Here is a 17,514-nt window from a genome sequence, read left to right as displayed (position 1 = left end):
TTCTTTGATAATGATCAACAAGAACCAAATAATAGACTGCATATGATAGATGATGTTCTGAACGAGAGTTCAGCAAAAATTTTTCTCTGTTTGAAAATCTTTGCAGACGCCTCTTTAGTACATTACATTCTGCACAGAAATTAGAGTCATCTTAGGTTTAAAAATCTAGGCAATTGCCGTGCTTCATTTCTGACTATCACTATTAGGCATAAGAATAATACGAATATAACCATGACATGATATGTATATTCTTCCGTGTTTGCTGTTGTCTCACTCTAGTTTCGTAGTTTATTAGACAGACAGGATTTAAATGAGATAGCAACAAACACGAAAGAATACATGGCAAAATGTTTATATTCATATTATTCTTATGGTGAAGAGAATACTGCATGTGATTCACAATTCATAAAAGTTCCTATTAGCAACCATCCCTTCTGACAGGTAGGAAAAAATTCAGAACGTAGAGTTGGCCATATTGACAAACATCCCAAACAGTCTTGCCAGTTGGATTTTCGTAGTACATTGAAATGCTGCTACATCGAAGATGAACAACACGGAATTTGTATTTACTTCGTTGGATAATGTACGAAAATGCAGTGGTCGAAACTTGGGGCGGAGAAAAAAAGCTCGTCTTCCACCCCCCCTTTTTTTTTTTTTTTTTTAAATTTATTTACTGACGCAGAGGTTTTGGCGCCAGTATTTATCTTTGCGCCTGCAAAGCATGCCTGTGTAGCGCTACATATATTCGACGGCAGAAGTTAGTTGTGGCGGCACCTACCAACATTTTTCAAAACTTCCGCTTACTTTGCACTCGATCCTAAGCCGCAGGCAGTTTCTTGGATTACAAAAACTGGAAAAAAGTGTAGCTTAGATTCGAGTAAATATGGTATACAGTGCGATGACAAAAGCCATGGGATACCTTCTAAAATTGTGTCGAACCTCCTTTTGCCCAGCACAGTGCAGCAACTTGACACTGCACGGACTCAACAAGTCCTTAGAAGTTCCCGGCAGAAATATTGGCCATGTTGCCTCTACAGCTGACCATAATTGCAAAAGTGTTGCCAGAAAAGGATTTTGTGTATGACATGCTCTCTCAATTATGTCCCATAAATGTATGATGGGATTCATTTTGGGCAATCTGGATGGGCAGGTAATTTGCTCGAATTGTCAGGGACGTTCTTCAAAGCAATTATTCTGAGCCACTGACATTGTCCACTGTTATCCATAAAAACCTCATCATTATTTTGGAATGTGAAGTCCAAGAATGCATACACATGGTTTCCAAGCAGCCTAACATAACGATTTACAGTCAGTTGAACCAAAGGACCCAATCCATTCCATGTAAACACAGCTGACACCATTATGCAGCCATCACCTGCTTGCACAATTCCTTATTGACAATTGGGGTCCACGGCTTCATGAGGGCTGCGTCACACTTCAACCTTACCATCATATCTTATCAACTGAAATTCGGACTCATCTGAAGGTTTTCCAGTTGTCTAGGGCCCAACTGATATGGTCAACAGGCCAGGAGAGGCACTGCAGGCTATTTCATGTTGTTAACAAAGAGACTCGTGTCAGTCGTGTGCTGCCATAGCCCATTTACGCAAAAATTTGCCGTTCTGTCCTTACGGATATGTTCGTCATACGTCAAACATTGATTTCTGCGGTTACTTCCAAGGCTTGGTGCTTGTCTGTTACCACTGAAGACTCTACACTAGTGCCGCTATGCTCGGTCATTACGTGAAGGCTGTCGGCCACTGCGTTGTCCGTGGTGAGAGGTAATGCCTGAAATCTGGTACTATCAGCACACTCCTGACATTGCGGATCTCAGAATATTGAATTCTCTTATGATTTCTGAAATGGAATGTCTCATGTGTACAGCTCCAACTACCGTTCTGTATTCAAAGCCCATTAATTCCCACTGTGTAGCCATAATCATGTTACAAACCTTTTCACTTGGATCAGCTGAGTACAAATGCCAGTGCACTGCCCTTTTATACCCTGTGTACATGACACTACTGACATCTGTACGTGTGCATACTGCTATCCCATGACGTTTGCCACCTCAGTGTAAATAAAACAGCAACAAAAGAAAACATACACAACATTTTTCAACATTTTGAAATTTTTATTCAATACTTGTTGATATTAGTAATATTACGGAACAAAAATACTTTAACTTTTTAGAAAGGTAGTGGTGTGGAATTTAAGTCACATCTATAACTATATTTTATTGTAAGGCAGAAGTGGAGATACGAATTTGTCAACTTACTGATTTGCATCTAATGCTGTAACCCGAACCATTCCAATAACTCTTTCATCATTAAGTTCTAGGACAGTCAAGTACTTCTCATCCACACCAATTTTTTTCTTGACAAGGGCAGCTAGTAAGCATAAAAATTAACAATCATATATTTTATTCACTTTCAATATCACTATAATATTCTCTGCAAATTGACACAATAGGTTTGGTTTAAAAAAAGCTGAATGTTAAACAAAATTTTAAGCCACAAAATTGTCATTACAATACGGTTACACAACATGTAATGTGATTGTCACCACCAATAGACTATAAATGTTACCATGCCTCCATTTTGCATTCCAATCCCTCTTGCTTTTCTCACAACAGTTCCTATTTTTGACGAATTGTCCTGATGTCCCCAGGCACTCTTTTTGGACAGTAAAATGTCCTGGATTTTCATCTTGCACAGTATGAATTAGTTTTTCTTTTTTCTTTTTTTTTAACTAATCATGTGATCTGATTGGATGGTTTCTTTCAGAAGACCGGGCAAGGTTCCCTAATTATTCCAATTATTGTGTGAATTTGAGGAATGTTGGTATTACGCTTAGTTCCATCAAAAAATTAAGCTGTCTCAAGCCTCTAGCTCAATAAATAACATTGATTTTATAAGGAATTTGAAGGGGTTGGTGTCCTATCAGCAATGCAGTGCTTTCAGTTTTTGGTGTTCAATTGGGTCTGCATTATTGTTTTTATTCGGTAACACTTTTCCGAGTATATGCCCACCTTTCTGAGTGTATGGTCACACTGTCATGTTGTTTTGTAGACCACTGTTGCAAACAGTCTTCATCAGAGTTATTCTTCATACTATTGGCCATTCCTGTCTTAAGATGTTATATAGTGTTAATTTCATCCTGCTCCTAGAGCCAGTTTGTCCTGAACATCATTGAACTCTATTTTGATCAAGGAGGAAGCTGAAACTGACATCCTTTATTAATAGTAGTTTTTATTTTAATTTCCATTGGCTCATATCAGTGAGTGAGGAACAAGCCATTTCACTCCCACAGTGGCAGCCTAGACAACTGAGTGCACTCTGAGCCTTCCGTCTTTATGTTTATTGCCACATTTGAGTGGGGAAACCATGTGAGCAATGTCAGCCCAAAGGCCAGTTATGGCTGTCAGTCAATATGATCGGAGCCTGTATTTGTCATTTACAATTCATATTGGCATGCTGCCTCACAATTCCAATCACCTCTCACATCTCTCTCTTGAAGGTAAGGCTTCACAGCCAGCATGCGAGCTCATGGAAAACGTATAATATATAACTGTGGCAATGATCCACCACTGCTGACTTCCAGTGTTGTGTGAGCCATATGTGCCTTTGTTTTTCATAAGACATGTATTAACTGGACACTAGATCTCACAGTGTATACTATAACACTCTCACAGCCAACTTTATAAAGTCCAGAACTGGAGATCCTAGCATGCCACATTTAGTTGCTGCATCAATATATTGGCTTGCCACGCACTTGGCAGATGACTTTTCCACATATTCGCTGGCACCCTGCACATACAGTAGGAGGATGAAGTGATTCTACGCTTTACCTTCAAGTGTCCTGAATCAGTACACCAGTGCGTAGTGCAGAATTACTACTGCTATTATTATTATTACTGTAATTATTACTGCATAATGGTGGGAGCTGCTGTGCACCTGCATATCGGTACTGGTTGGTTTTCTGTACACTCTGTGGTTGAGAGGAGAGCCATCAGGTTTTCTGTACACCTCTACATCAAGGAAGGGAAGCCTGACACTCTCTTCAATTTTCATCATGAGCTGTATATTAGTATAACATTTACCTGGAAAGTGTCACTATGTCCATATAAACTAATTTATTGATCAGAATGGTACAATTTATCAAAATTCTTCAAAATAGGACCCTTTTGTATCAATACATTTCTTTCAGCAAGACTGGTGAGGACCATGACAATAGGATATAAGAAATTAGAGCTCATTTGGAGGCATAGACAGTCATTTTCCCCTCGCTCTATTTGCGAGTGGAACGAGAAAGGAAATGACAAGTACTAGTACATGGTACCCTCTGCCACGCATGATATGGTGGCTTGCAGAGAATCTATGCAGATGTAGATTTAAGGGTTTAATGCACCACTGACATCAAGGTCATTAGCGACAGAGCACAAGCCTGGACTATTTCAAGGCTGTGGAAGGATATCAGCCATACCCTTTCAAAGGATGCCTGGAGAGATTTAGGGAAATTACAGAAAACATAAATCTGTATGACAGGATGCGGATTTGAACTCTTGTCTTACCGAATGAAAGTCCAGTGTGCAAGCCATTGCGTCACCTCAGTTGGTCCTGCAAAGTGAGCACGACTCCTTTAATGGCATCCCAAGTGTGTTCAATAGTATTGAAATCACATGAGCTGGAAGCCACACAAAGACCTTCCTGTGCGTCAGGTTTTCTCAAACAATTCAGTAGCAATGAGATAAGTACATTGGTTTTCTGAAGACGCTGGTCACCTGTGAGGTGCTTAGGCAAACCAATGGATGCATACAGTCAGGCAGTAGGTTCCTACATTGTTCTCCAGTTAAAAACAATGTCAGACAAATCATGGATCTAATATTCAGTATTCACCTTAATTACATATCCCTCATTTGAGAATATTTTCACCACCTATTCAAATGTTGCTCTGTTGAGAGGTGGAATATACCCCTCGTGTACCTATGATGTGCTAATACTTTGCCATCACTAGGTGATAATGGGTACCACGTATCAGTACAGCTGTGCTGCTTCGATATTTTAAGCATCCAATGGTAACACTCCTTCACCTATGGCAATCTCTCTGTTCTGTGAAGCACAGTAAATAGAAGTATACATCCGGGGTGGTGGCTTCTGTATCCCCTGCAGTTCACAGATGCTTCTAAGTAATATGTCTACATTTTGCAAGAGTTAACAGTGATCCACGTCATCAACACATTACAGCCCAGAGCAGCTCATTCTTATGGCAGTGAACAATTTGTGGTACATCCTTTATAAAGCGGCTATAAAAAGCCCCAGGGCCTGTATGACCTCCATTATGAAGAGTCACATACTGCTTGTGTCCACAATCTGGCAACAATCAAACTCAATGAGATATCGTGAGTTTTGCCCTTCCTGAATTTGACTGTCACCCCATTTGTCAATATAAGGTCCGATGATACTACAAATCATACCAAACTATTCAGACTGCCATGATGATAAGTGCTGAGTTTCCATCACAATGGCTATATCTAATTCAACTGTTTATTTGTGTATTTATGTAATAATATCATTTACATAATTATACTTCCTGTATATTCAACAGGTATTCCTAAACTTGCCTGTAACTGCACTGCAGTAGATTGGTTTACTGAACCCTTTACGAAGACCTATATAGTGGTCTGAATGAAAATGTGTCAGGAAGTATGAAGTAATCCCCGGAATGATCCCATACTGGAACGCATCAACAACAAATGTTGTATCTGAAAGAAGAATGCACAGAAAGACAGAATTACATCTCGGTTCATGTTAATAAAAATCAATTAAATTTATACACACAAACAATGGAAATTATTGCCCAGACAAAATCAAATTTTACAGAATTTTCAACTGTCTAAATATTAGCAAATGAGAAACAAACTAAGAAGTAACAGACGGACTGCAACACACTCAAAATGGATGTAGCAGGAATCGACACATAATGAGCAAAACATCTTTCATTAAGATATTTGCAGTGCACGTAAGAAACACACTGTAATACCAGATATGCGATTTGAAACTTAACTATGGACTGGATACTGTAACTCTAAAGTTTACAAGTATGAGAGGAAAATTTCATGAGACACAACTTCTGTTCATTTAGATCAGTTACAATCCCAATCAACACAGTGAAAGCTAAGTACTCCTAAACTGAAGCAGTTCCTTCAGATGTATCACAAACCAAATGGCTCCTCCCCCCCCCCCCCCCCCCTCCCGGCCACACGAGCATTCATTTTCTAATAGTCTCACTGCCTGCTCAAAAAAGAAAGCCTTCCAACCACTGTTGATTTCTTTTTTGCCAGGGTTTAATACCACATAAGCAATGAGAAGATCCTGTTGATATCTTTTTTCCCAGGGTTTAATACCTTATAAGCAATGACAAGATCCAAGTGTTTCACTGACTCAGACCAGGTTTAATAATGACCCAAACTCATTACGATTACATGGGCTTCACTAGGAACAGCATTTTGACAGTGATGTCCGTAAGATTAGTTGTATCACTATTCTGATGCCATGATCATGGTTCAACAGCAGTGACTCGCAGTCAACAGTACTACAAGCCAACAGTCCATGGCTGGCTGAAGCCAGATGGTGCAATTGTCAATGTGTAGAATCCAGAAGATTTATGAAACTATGTTGTTGTTGTTGTTGTGGTCTTCAGTCCTGAGACTGGTTTGATGCAGCTCTCCATGCTACCCTATCCTGTGCAAGTTTCTTCACCTCACAGTATGTACTGCAACCTACATCCTTCTGAATCTGCTTAATGTATTCATCTCTTGGTCTCCCTCTACGATTTTTACCCTCCATGCTGCCCTCCAATGCTAAATTTGTGATCCTTTTATGCCTCAGAACATCTCCTACCAACCGGTCCCTTCTTCTCGTCAAGTTGTGCCAACAACTCCTCTTCTCCCCAATTCTATTCAGTACCTCCTCATTAGTTATGTGATCTACCCATCTAATCTTCAGCATTCTTCTGTAGCACCACATTTCGAAAGCTTCTATTCTCTTCCTGTCTAAACTATTTATCGTCCATGTTTCACTTCCATACATGGCTACACTCCATACAAATACTTTCAGAAATGACTTCCTGACACTAAATCTATACTTGATGTTAACAAATTTCTCTTCTTCATAAACGCTTTCCTTGCCGTTGTCAGTCTACATTTTATATCTTCTCTACTTCGACCATCATCAGTTATTTTGCTCCCCAAATAGCAAAACTCGTTTACTACTTTAAGTGTCTCATTTCCTAATCTAATTCCCTCAGCATCACCTGACTTAATTCGACTACATTCCATTATCCTAGTTTTGCTTTTGTTGATGTTCATCTTACATCCTCTTTTCAAGACAATGTCCATTCCGTTCAACTGCTCTTCCAAGTCCTTTACTGTCTCTGACAGAATTACAATGTCATCGGCAAACCTCAAAGATTTTATTTTTTCTCCATGGATTTTAATACCTACTCCGAACTTTCTTTTGTTTCCTTTAATGCTTGCTCAATATACAGATTGAATAACATTGGGGAGAGGCTACAACCCTGTCTTACTCCCTTCCCAACCACTGCTTCCCTACAAACTGTAAATAGCCATTCGCTCCCTGTATTTTACTCCTGCCACCTTTAGAATTTGAAAGAGAGTATTCCAGTCAACATTGTCAAAAGCTTTCTCTAAGTCTACAAATGCTAGAAACGTAGGTGTGCCTTTCCTTAATCTTTCTTCTAAGATAAGTCATAAGGTCAGTATTGCCTCACATGTTCCAATATTTCTACGGAATCCAAACTGATCTTCCCCGATGTTGGCTTCTACCAGTTTTTCCATTCGTCTGTAAAGAATTCGTGTTAGTATTTTGCAGCTGTGACTTATTAAACTGATAATTCGGTAATTTTCACATCTGTCAACACCTGCTTTCTTTGGGATTGGAATTATTATAGTCTTCCTGAAGTCTGAGAGGGTACTTCGCCTGTCTCATACATCTTCCTCACCAGATGGTAGAGTTTTGTCAGGACTGGCTCTCCCAAGGCCGTCAGTAGTTCTAATGGAATGTTGTCTACTCCCGGGGCCTTGTTTCAGCTCAGGTCTTTCAGTGCTCTGTCAAACTCTTCACGCAGTATCATATCTCCCATTTCATCTTCATCTACATTCTCTTCCATTTCTATAATATTGTCCTCAAGTACATCGCCCTTGTATAGACCCTCTATATACTCCTTCCATCTTTCTGCTTTCCCTTCTTTGCTAGGAATTGGGTTTCCATCTGAGCTCTTGATATTCATACAAGTGGCTCTCTTTTCTCCAAAGGTCTCTTTAATTTTCCTGTAGGCAGTATCTACCATGCCCCTAGTGAGATAAGCCTCTACATCCTTACATTTGTCCTCTAGCCATCCCTGCTTAGCCATTTTGCACTTCCTATCGATCTCATTTTTTAGATGTTTGTATTCCTTTTTGCCTGCTTCATTTACTGCATGTTTATATTTTCTCCTTTCATCAATTAAATTCAATATGTCTTCTGTTACCCAAGTATTTCTACTAGCCCTTGTCTTTTTACCTACTTGATCCTCTGCTGCCTTCACTACTTCATCCCTCAGAGCTACCCATTCTTCTTCTACTGTACTTCTTTCCCCCACTGCTGTCAATTGTTCCCTTATGCTCTCCCTGAAGCTCTGTACAACCTCTGGTTTAGTCAGTTTATCCAGGTCCCATATCCTTAAATTCCCACGTTTTTGCAGTTTCTTCAATTTTAATCTGCAGTTCATAACCAATAGATTGTGGTCAGAGTCCACATCTGCCCCTGGAAATGTCTTACAATTTAAAACCTGGTTCCTAAATCTCGGTCTTACCATTATATAATCTATCTGATACCTTTTAGTATCTCCGGAATTCTTCCACGTATACAACCTTCTCTTATGATTCTTGAACCAAGTGTTAGTTATGATTAAGTTATGCTCTGTGCAAAATTCTACCAGGTGGCTTCCTCTTTCATTTCTTAGCCCCAATCCATATTCACCTAATATGTTTCCTTCTCTCCCTTTTCACGAATTCCAGTCACCCATGACTATTAAATTTTCGTCTCCCTTCACTATCTGAATAATTTCTTTTATCTCATCATACATTTCATCAATTTCTTCATCATCTACAGAGCTAGTTGGCATATAAACTTGTACTACTGTAGTAGGCGTGAGCTTCGTGTCTATCTTGGCCACAATAATGCGTTCACTATGCTGTTTGTAGTAGCTTACCTGCACGCCTATTTTTTTATTCATTATTAAACCTACTCCTGCATTACCCCTATTTGATTTTGTATTTATAACCCTGTATTCACCTGACCAAAAGTCTTATTCCTCCTGCCAACAAACTTCACTAATTCTCACTAAATCTAACTTTAACTTATCCATTTCCCTTTTTAAATTTTCTAACCTACCTGTTCGATTAGGGGATCTGACATTCCACACTCCGATCCGTAGAACGCCAGTTTTCTTTCTCCTGATAACAACGTCCTCTTGAGTAGTCCCCGCCCAGAGATCTGAATGGGGGACTATTTTACCTCCGGAATATTCTACCCAAGAGGACGCCATCATCATTTAACCGTACAGTAAAGCTGCATGCCCTCGGTAAAAATTACGGCTGTAGTTTCCCCTTGCTTTCAGCCGTTCGCAGTACCAGCACAGCAAGGCCGTTTTGGTTATTGTTTCAAGGCCAGATCAGTCAATCATCCAGACTGTTGCCCCTGCAACTACTGAAAATGCTGCTGCCCCTCTTCAGGAACCACATGTTTGTCTGGCCTCTCAACAGATACCCCTCCGTTGTGGTTGCACCTACGTTACGGCCATCTGTATTGCTGTGGGGGGGGGGGGGGGGGGGTGGTATGAACCTATGTACAACTTATTTTGTTTAAAGAGGTTCAAAAATCAGCCAACCAGTTGTAAAATTTGGGCCTTGTTACATCATATGATTGTACCTTAGATTAGATGAAGCTGAGTGGCTCCTGTCATATATAAAGTTGACAAAACAAGAATTATCTCAAGCCATGGCTTTAGATAGCAGCCAGATTACATGTATCATGCTTCAGAATGAATTCTCACTAGTAAATGCCCATGGGTAGAGGCTGTAACAGGAGTCACAGGATAAAATATTTGCATACGTTACGTGTACATCATGCTAGAGACTAAGGCCAACTGTTATTTTCTTTATTACTAAAATTTTCTATGTTTGTTTAAAATGCTACATTTCATTGCTTAATCAAATCTTTTTACTGTATTAAAATCTGAATTTCACTGGTAATACCCCCATTATGAACTACAATTTGCCAATTGAAACTACTGTCTAATAATATAACGTGCAGGCCCACTTACGAATGGGAACATTATACAGCAATTACCTGGGATCTTCTTATAAAAAGGACATTTCTTCTCTTTTGAAGTATCAGACACATTGTTTCTTCCAAAAATGTTTCTTGGAGCAGTGTTCCTTGGAGCAATACTTTCACTACTTGATGACACACTTTCTGATGAAACGACCTGCATATCTTCATACCCTCTTGCCTTCATACGATCCATAAGTTTTTTCCACTCATCTTTTGCTGACTTTTTTCCTGCAGAATAGTAAACAATGGGGCTTACAAAAGGAAATATGCATTTTCTCTGCCATTAAGCAATGAGGGAACGTTTGGAGCATAAACAGTGTGGAATCCAATATGTATAGAAAATTGCTATGACTAGATATGGATTGTGAGCAAAATTGTTCGAGATCTTGTTAGATGTGACAGAGAAACCATGGAAAGCTAAATGTCAAAGGTAGAACAGGAATTTAAACCTTCGGCTGCTAAATATATGTTCAATATCTTAAAACACTGGGGCACCTTGCTCAATTCACCATTAGCCTGAAAATATATACAGACCAGGCCTTGCAACAGAAAACTAAATATATTCAATAATGTAGAAGTCAAATCAGTATAACATTCAATTGTGATGCGTAGTAAAAGTGAAATGAACCGTTACAAAACAATGAAACTTGTACTGTTTTACTCAGACATTTGATCTGTCTCTTCAACTGAGATTTCACTGGAATATAATGCTGGCAGTTCCCAGTGTATATAAAGCACCAGGAGTATAAATGAAATACAAGCTATAAAAAACTACATATACAAAATTTTAGTGTAGTTCAAGGAGATAAAGGAAATACTTTTTTATGTGACAAAAATGTCACAGATACACCGTTCCCTGCTAGGGATCCATAAGGCTTTGACACTAGTGATGTTTTAAGATGGTGTTCAAGCTGCTGTCAGATTCTGCTGAAAATGTCATCCACTTACATTAATGCAAAACTGGCATCTACATGCGAATGGTTGTCTAATGCACTCAAATCAACCAGATGTTTTGCAAATAATGGCTGCAGTATCAGCCAAATGGGCAACTAGCTCTTTGGAGTATCTAATACACCAAACACTTCATCTCCCCCTACAAAAAGAAATTCACAGGTCAGGAACATCTCTAAAACAATATTCATCACAGACAGTTTGAACAATATCTCTGAACATCACTAGTGCAGAGACGGACACCAAACCTAAGACTAAAATTGCTGCTTACTGATCATTTTGATTCCGAGAACTGACTTTACTGTTTTGAACATAAAAAGATGATCTAAATACTGACTCATATTTTTCTTTAAGGAAGAAGGGGCAATTGCATTTTTTTAAAACTAGTTTCCACCATAATCATAACCAGCCAACTCAAATTTATGTATTGTTTTAACTATGGTCAACATATAAAACAGTAAAGGTTTTACATAGAAAACATACACTTCAGAAAAAGAGTGGTAAAGATGAGTTTTGGAGTGATCTTTACTGCTGTCTTTCATTGAAGCTGCATATTTTCATAGTAAGTAAGCACAAATATGAACAGTGACAAATGTGGCAAGTTAGCTTTGCAGGCACTGAATTTTTCATGATGGCAACTACTCGATTTTCTAATGTCAGTCAATCAGAGCACAGGACATGTGATTATTTCAGTAGTGAACATTTATATTCTCGCTTGTCACGAATATTTAACCGTTTTTGCAAGAAAGCTAGTCATGGTAACAGACTGATAGTTGTAAACCCATTCTACAATATAAAGGATTTCATGACCTGTGATATTAAACTGTAACGTTAATAACAATTCTGTTCTTTTATAGCATGTACTGTATTGTATTATGTGCATGACTTTGTCTATTGCTGTAATGGCTTAAAGACAATAAAATTATTATTATTATCTCATCTTCAGAGTACTGCTTGTGTCTTACATGAGCTACCCCTGCCAATTAAAAACGTTCCTGAGTGATAATTACAAAGTGAACCTTACTCTCACATTTGTCACGACATCTCTTGCAGTCAAATGAGCATCTACTGTGCTTTTACACATATTTGTGGTGCCTTCATTCCAACTGTTCCCTGACAATGATAATCCCCTTCCCACATCCCCACTCTCATGTGGAAGTGTGAGTTCAGCCTTCACAATTTTCATAACAGTACAGTATTTTTTTCTCCAGAGGTATATATCTTCTAAAAAGACTGAGTCCAGAAAATGTCTACTGGGTTCGTGTCACTGCCTGGTTTTTCTTCCTCTAATGTCAAAGTTTCCATTAATCAACTAGTGCATGTTCACTGCACTCTACTGAAAGAACTGCAGCTAATTTCACTATGTAGTTGAATAATCCTTCTTTCACCCTCTTTGCTGAATGAAACAACGTAAAACAGGACTATCAAATGAAGTTCCAAAATATGTGTACAAACATACACACAGTGCTTTCCAGCTTGCATGGAAATATAACATCTTTCTTGTTGGTTGGGAGGTTTTTTTTCCACTGTAAAATGATCAAAAACAGGAAAAGACAAACATATCCGCTTGGACATTCTATCTGTACATTTATATTCAGTTTCTAGAAGTACTCAATCATCTGTCAGGTTTTTAATAAGATCCCATCAGCATTATTTAGTTGGAAAAAGAAGTCTTCTAAGATAATCAATAATCACAACAGCAAAGTATTTAATATAGACAGACATAAATTCAGGCCAGAAAGTCATTACAGAAAAAAGTAACATTTAGCTATCTTGAAGTGTCGGATATTCTGCCAGATATCAGTATTGTCCATGCACAATATTTCAATAACACCACTCATCTTCATCACCTGCTACCTGAAGCTGCCATTTGAGTGGAATGGGTCCATTATTTATACCTACTGCCTTATCACTCCATGGTTGGCTCCAGGTATTTTATTTGTGGTCCATTCCCACTAGAATCATCCTGGTATGTCCCGCTTTTGGTTTGGTGCATTTGGTGGTGAGCTGATATTCAGTTTTTGGTCTTTTGTGGCTGACATCGATCTGGCATTGCGTTCTCAATATGGTCCATATGGTCCACCAGATGCATAGGGTACACACCTTATCACAGATACACCATTCCCTACTAGGGATCCATAAGGCTTTGACACTAGTGATGTTTTAAGATGGTGTCAGATTCTGCTGAAAATGTCATCCACTTACATTAATGCAAAACTGGCATCTACAGGCGAATGGTTGTCTAATACACTCAAATCAACCAGATGTTTTGCAAATAATGGCTGCAGTATCAGCCAAATGGGCAACTAGCTCTAATCTTTCATCACAAGAAACAACAGCCATACACAACCTCAAAACAGCTCCTAATCTAAGATAGGCTGACATCGGAGATAGAGACTCTTTGCTTAGTATTCTGCAAAACTGGATACATGGCAAAACGGATTCAGAAGACTACTCAGCCAGCCACTCTGCCACACAAAAGAGAAGAAGAGCAAGATGAAGCAAAGTCTATGGCTTGCCACCTTATGCAGATATGATAAGACCTGGAAGATTGTCCAAGAAACATAACACTGTATGTGTTTTGTCTGCCTACCAAAATAAGAGGACTACTGGGAAATGTGTAAGATCACCTTGGTTCACAAAACCTAGGAATCTGTAACATACCTTGCCAACATCCTATGTCATACATTGGCCAAATGACTAGGGCAGACGACATGACATGCCAAGAACATTAGAGGCACAACTGGCTGAGACAGGTAGCTAAATCACCTATTGCTGAGCACTGTCAGGAACTTAATCATACTATGATCTTTGAAGACATTAGTTCTGCCACAGACCCCTAGATGATGGGACAGTGTTATGAAGGTGGCAGAAAATCTCATGAATCATGAAACTAGGTAGCAATTCAACAAAGCCTGGCATCCTACACTGAGGGCGTTAAAAATGCAATAGTTGCTACATCAGAACTAACAAAAAGAAGAACAGAGAATGTGGACATGGGGAATGAACATCAGACAGAGCACCATGTACACCATCTCAAGAACAGAATGTCAGATCGTGGTCAGGTGTCCCCTGGACACTTTCCAGGAATTCCTTACCTAAAACTTGGCCTCACCATCCTTCCCCAAGTCACTAACAACACTAATCTTTCATCACAAGAAACAACAGCCATACACAATCTCAAAACAGCTCCTAATCTAATAATCCTCCCAGGAGACAAAGGCTCCACCACTGTCAAGATGAAATGCAGTGACCACCTAATAGAAGGCTTCTAGCAACTGCCTGACTTCTCCACCTACCAGCTCTACCACAATGATCCAATCCTAGAATTCCAACATAACCTCCAATCTTACTGAAGTACTCAGACCTATACCGGAATCTCTCACCCAGAGCCATCTCCCTCCTCACCTGAATGAAAACCCTTCACACCCACCTTCTACATGCCCTCCAAAATCAATACACCCAATAATCCTGGGCACCTCACTATAGATTGTTATTGGGCCTCTAATGAAAGAATTTCTACTCTTATTTTTCAACACCTCCAACCAATTGCTCAAAACTTAGCCTCTCACATCAAAGGTACTAACCAGTCCTTTCACCAACTCTCCACCATCCCCATTCCTTTACTTTCTGAATCCCCACTCACCACTATTGATGCCGCCTCATCTCCCTATACACAAACACCCCTCATGCCCAAGACCTTGCTGCTACCAAACACTACCTCTCCTAACATCCTCTAGATTCCAAAACCACTTCTAATTCCTCATACACTTTACCAACTACATTGTGACACACAACTGCTTCTCTTTAGAGGGAAAGGGATATAAACAAATACGCAGCACAGCATTAGACACATGCAGGGTACCCTCCCCCCCCCCCCCCCCCCTCCATGCCAACCTTTCTATGGACAATCTAGAGGAAAACTTCCTAGCCTTTTTTGGTTCAGGTTCACTATGAAATCTTCATGATCTCCCTACACCCCCCCCCCCCCCCCCCAAAAAAAAAGAAAAAAAAAAAAAAAAAAAAAAAACCAACTGCAAACAGATTTCCTGTGCCATATTCTCAAACTCCCCCAATCCTCCCAGCACACCCCAAGAATCAGTCACAAAGAAGAGACCCCTGACCCTCATCACCCAATACCTTCATGGATTGGAGCATATTCTTCACCAGAGCTTCGGATTATCTTTTATCGTGTCCTGAAATGGGGACATCCTATCCGAGATTCTTCCCACCCCTGCTAAAGCAGGGTTCTGCAGCCCACCCAACTTAGACAGCATACTAGTCAATCCATATGCTAACTCCTGCTCCCAAACCATTGCCACAGGGATCATATCCCTGTGGATGACCCAGATGCAAGACATGCTTATCCACATACCCAGCACTTTTTTTCCAGCCCTGTTACAGGTTTACCTTATCCCATCAGAGGAGGGCCATCTGTGAAGGAAGCCATGTCATTTTCCAACTGTTCGTAACTACATCCAAACAATGGTCAACAACAAAGTTGACCATCTGGTGGCATAACATGCAGCTGAGCACAATTGTCTCGATTTCAATGGTTGTTTCACAATGCAGGTCATCTGAATCCTTCCTTCCATCACCAGCTTTTCTGAACTGTTTGATGAACTTTGTAACACATCCTTCATTCCTGCAACCCTGGCCTTAATCTTCATTAACCCACTGCTTCCATACCCTCCATCCAACACACACACACCTTATTGATACTATGTCTAGAAGATACTTAATACAATTACTACAGTCAGAGTATGCTAGGGGTAAAATTTTTGTCACTTACTCTCTTTATCATCAGCTACAACTGGTTTCTGTGTGTACGAAACATTTGTAGAGTAGGTGCCTCCTGAACTAACACATGACACAACAGATACTTCTTTCATAGGCTGTACAGGTGCTTGTTTCCCAGAAAATCCCAGCCCATCAAGAGATGATTCAAATCTTGGCTCCAAGCACCTCCTCTTTGGCGATGGTGTTTTTACTGTACTTCTTTGATTTGCCACTGTACATTCTACATGCATAGCACTCCGGCAGTTGCACATTTCTACATTTACCTGTAAACATTACAACTACATTTCATGGCATGAAAAATGCTGCAAAGGCATTAAATGATTACAGACAGACAGTAAAAATGTGTCATTCGCATAGTCGAGTATCTGATTTTAACTGACTCAATACATTACAAGAAATTAATATACTAATAGAAACTCCAGGATGGAAGTTACAAGACATTATATTATATTGCATAAACTGTGTAAAGCTTGCAAACTGTCACATACTTTGTAATTACCTGACATACTCAGCATGAAGACAGTGCCCTCTACACTTACAGATGTTGTAGATTTTATTAAAACCTTCATTTGGCCATGATCAAATGTAGAATACAGTGCTTACGAGTTGCAACTGCTTAAACTGTCATCTTCACCTCAGGATACAAACATGCAGTGTCTACATAAAGAGAAGAGTTATCACAGTTTGTCATCACAATACAATACAATATATGTATGTGAAGTATAAAAATCTTTTTAGAAATCTGAATATTACAAAAGATAAAGTAATATGCCCAATCGCAGTATCACTCAAAATTTTCCAGGCCAAGGTAGCTGCACATATGTACACTGCTGAGGGCAGGAGAAAATTAGAACACCTGGAAAGACACTGTTGATTTTGATCCGATGATGGCATATGCCACTAGGGAGAAAGTAAATGCACTGATAATTATTTCAACATCATCCACCAACAGATAATGTAGTTGCATAGCTAGCAGAGTGCCATCAGTGTCTACCCTTTAATAGGAAATGCTCACACCCAGAAGCCTCTGTGTGTTGCAAACGTGTGAAGCAAACAGGCAACCATACCACGGAAATACATTCTTGCGTCTTACAGCCAAATGAGCGAGTTGGAAAGGGATCACACTGGGGCCTTCCGAGTCGTGGAATGGCCCTTTCAGAGAATTGCCACACAAGTTGGAGGTGCTGCATCAGTTGTGCAACGATGCTTGTATCAGTGATCACATGAACATTCTCACACCTATGGATGAGGTTTTGGATGTCCATGCAGCACAGACACCCACCAGGATTGTCGAACTGTAATGGGAACACTGGCAGATCATACAGCTACCACAGCACAAATAAGAGGGCTTGTGAGCTCAAATGTGTCA

The 17,514-nt window shown here is 39.6% G+C and overlaps 1 protein-coding gene across 1 annotated transcript in view; it reads right to left on the bottom strand.

The window, feature by feature from the left end:
- Positions 1-17,514, bottom strand: part of LOC124606609 (DNA cross-link repair 1A protein-like) — a 61,805-nt gene that overhangs the window by 19,259 nt on the left and 25,032 nt on the right. Inside the window, exons 3-6 of the mRNA XM_047138594.1 lie at positions 16,138-16,408; positions 10,410-10,622; positions 5,621-5,761; positions 2,276-2,387 (exon numbers count right to left, since the gene is read on the bottom strand). Coding sequence (XP_046994550.1) covers positions 2,276-2,387; positions 5,621-5,761; positions 10,410-10,622; positions 16,138-16,408 — 737 coding nt within the window. The remainder of the gene's footprint in view (positions 1-2,275; positions 2,388-5,620; positions 5,762-10,409; positions 10,623-16,137; positions 16,409-17,514) is intronic.

Source organism: Schistocerca americana, chromosome 3, assembly GCF_021461395.2.
Source record: "Schistocerca americana isolate TAMUIC-IGC-003095 chromosome 3, iqSchAmer2.1, whole genome shotgun sequence".
NCBI classification, from domain to species: domain Eukaryota; kingdom Metazoa; phylum Arthropoda; class Insecta; order Orthoptera; family Acrididae; genus Schistocerca; species Schistocerca americana.
This window is presented reverse-complemented; position numbering and strand designations above follow the sequence as displayed.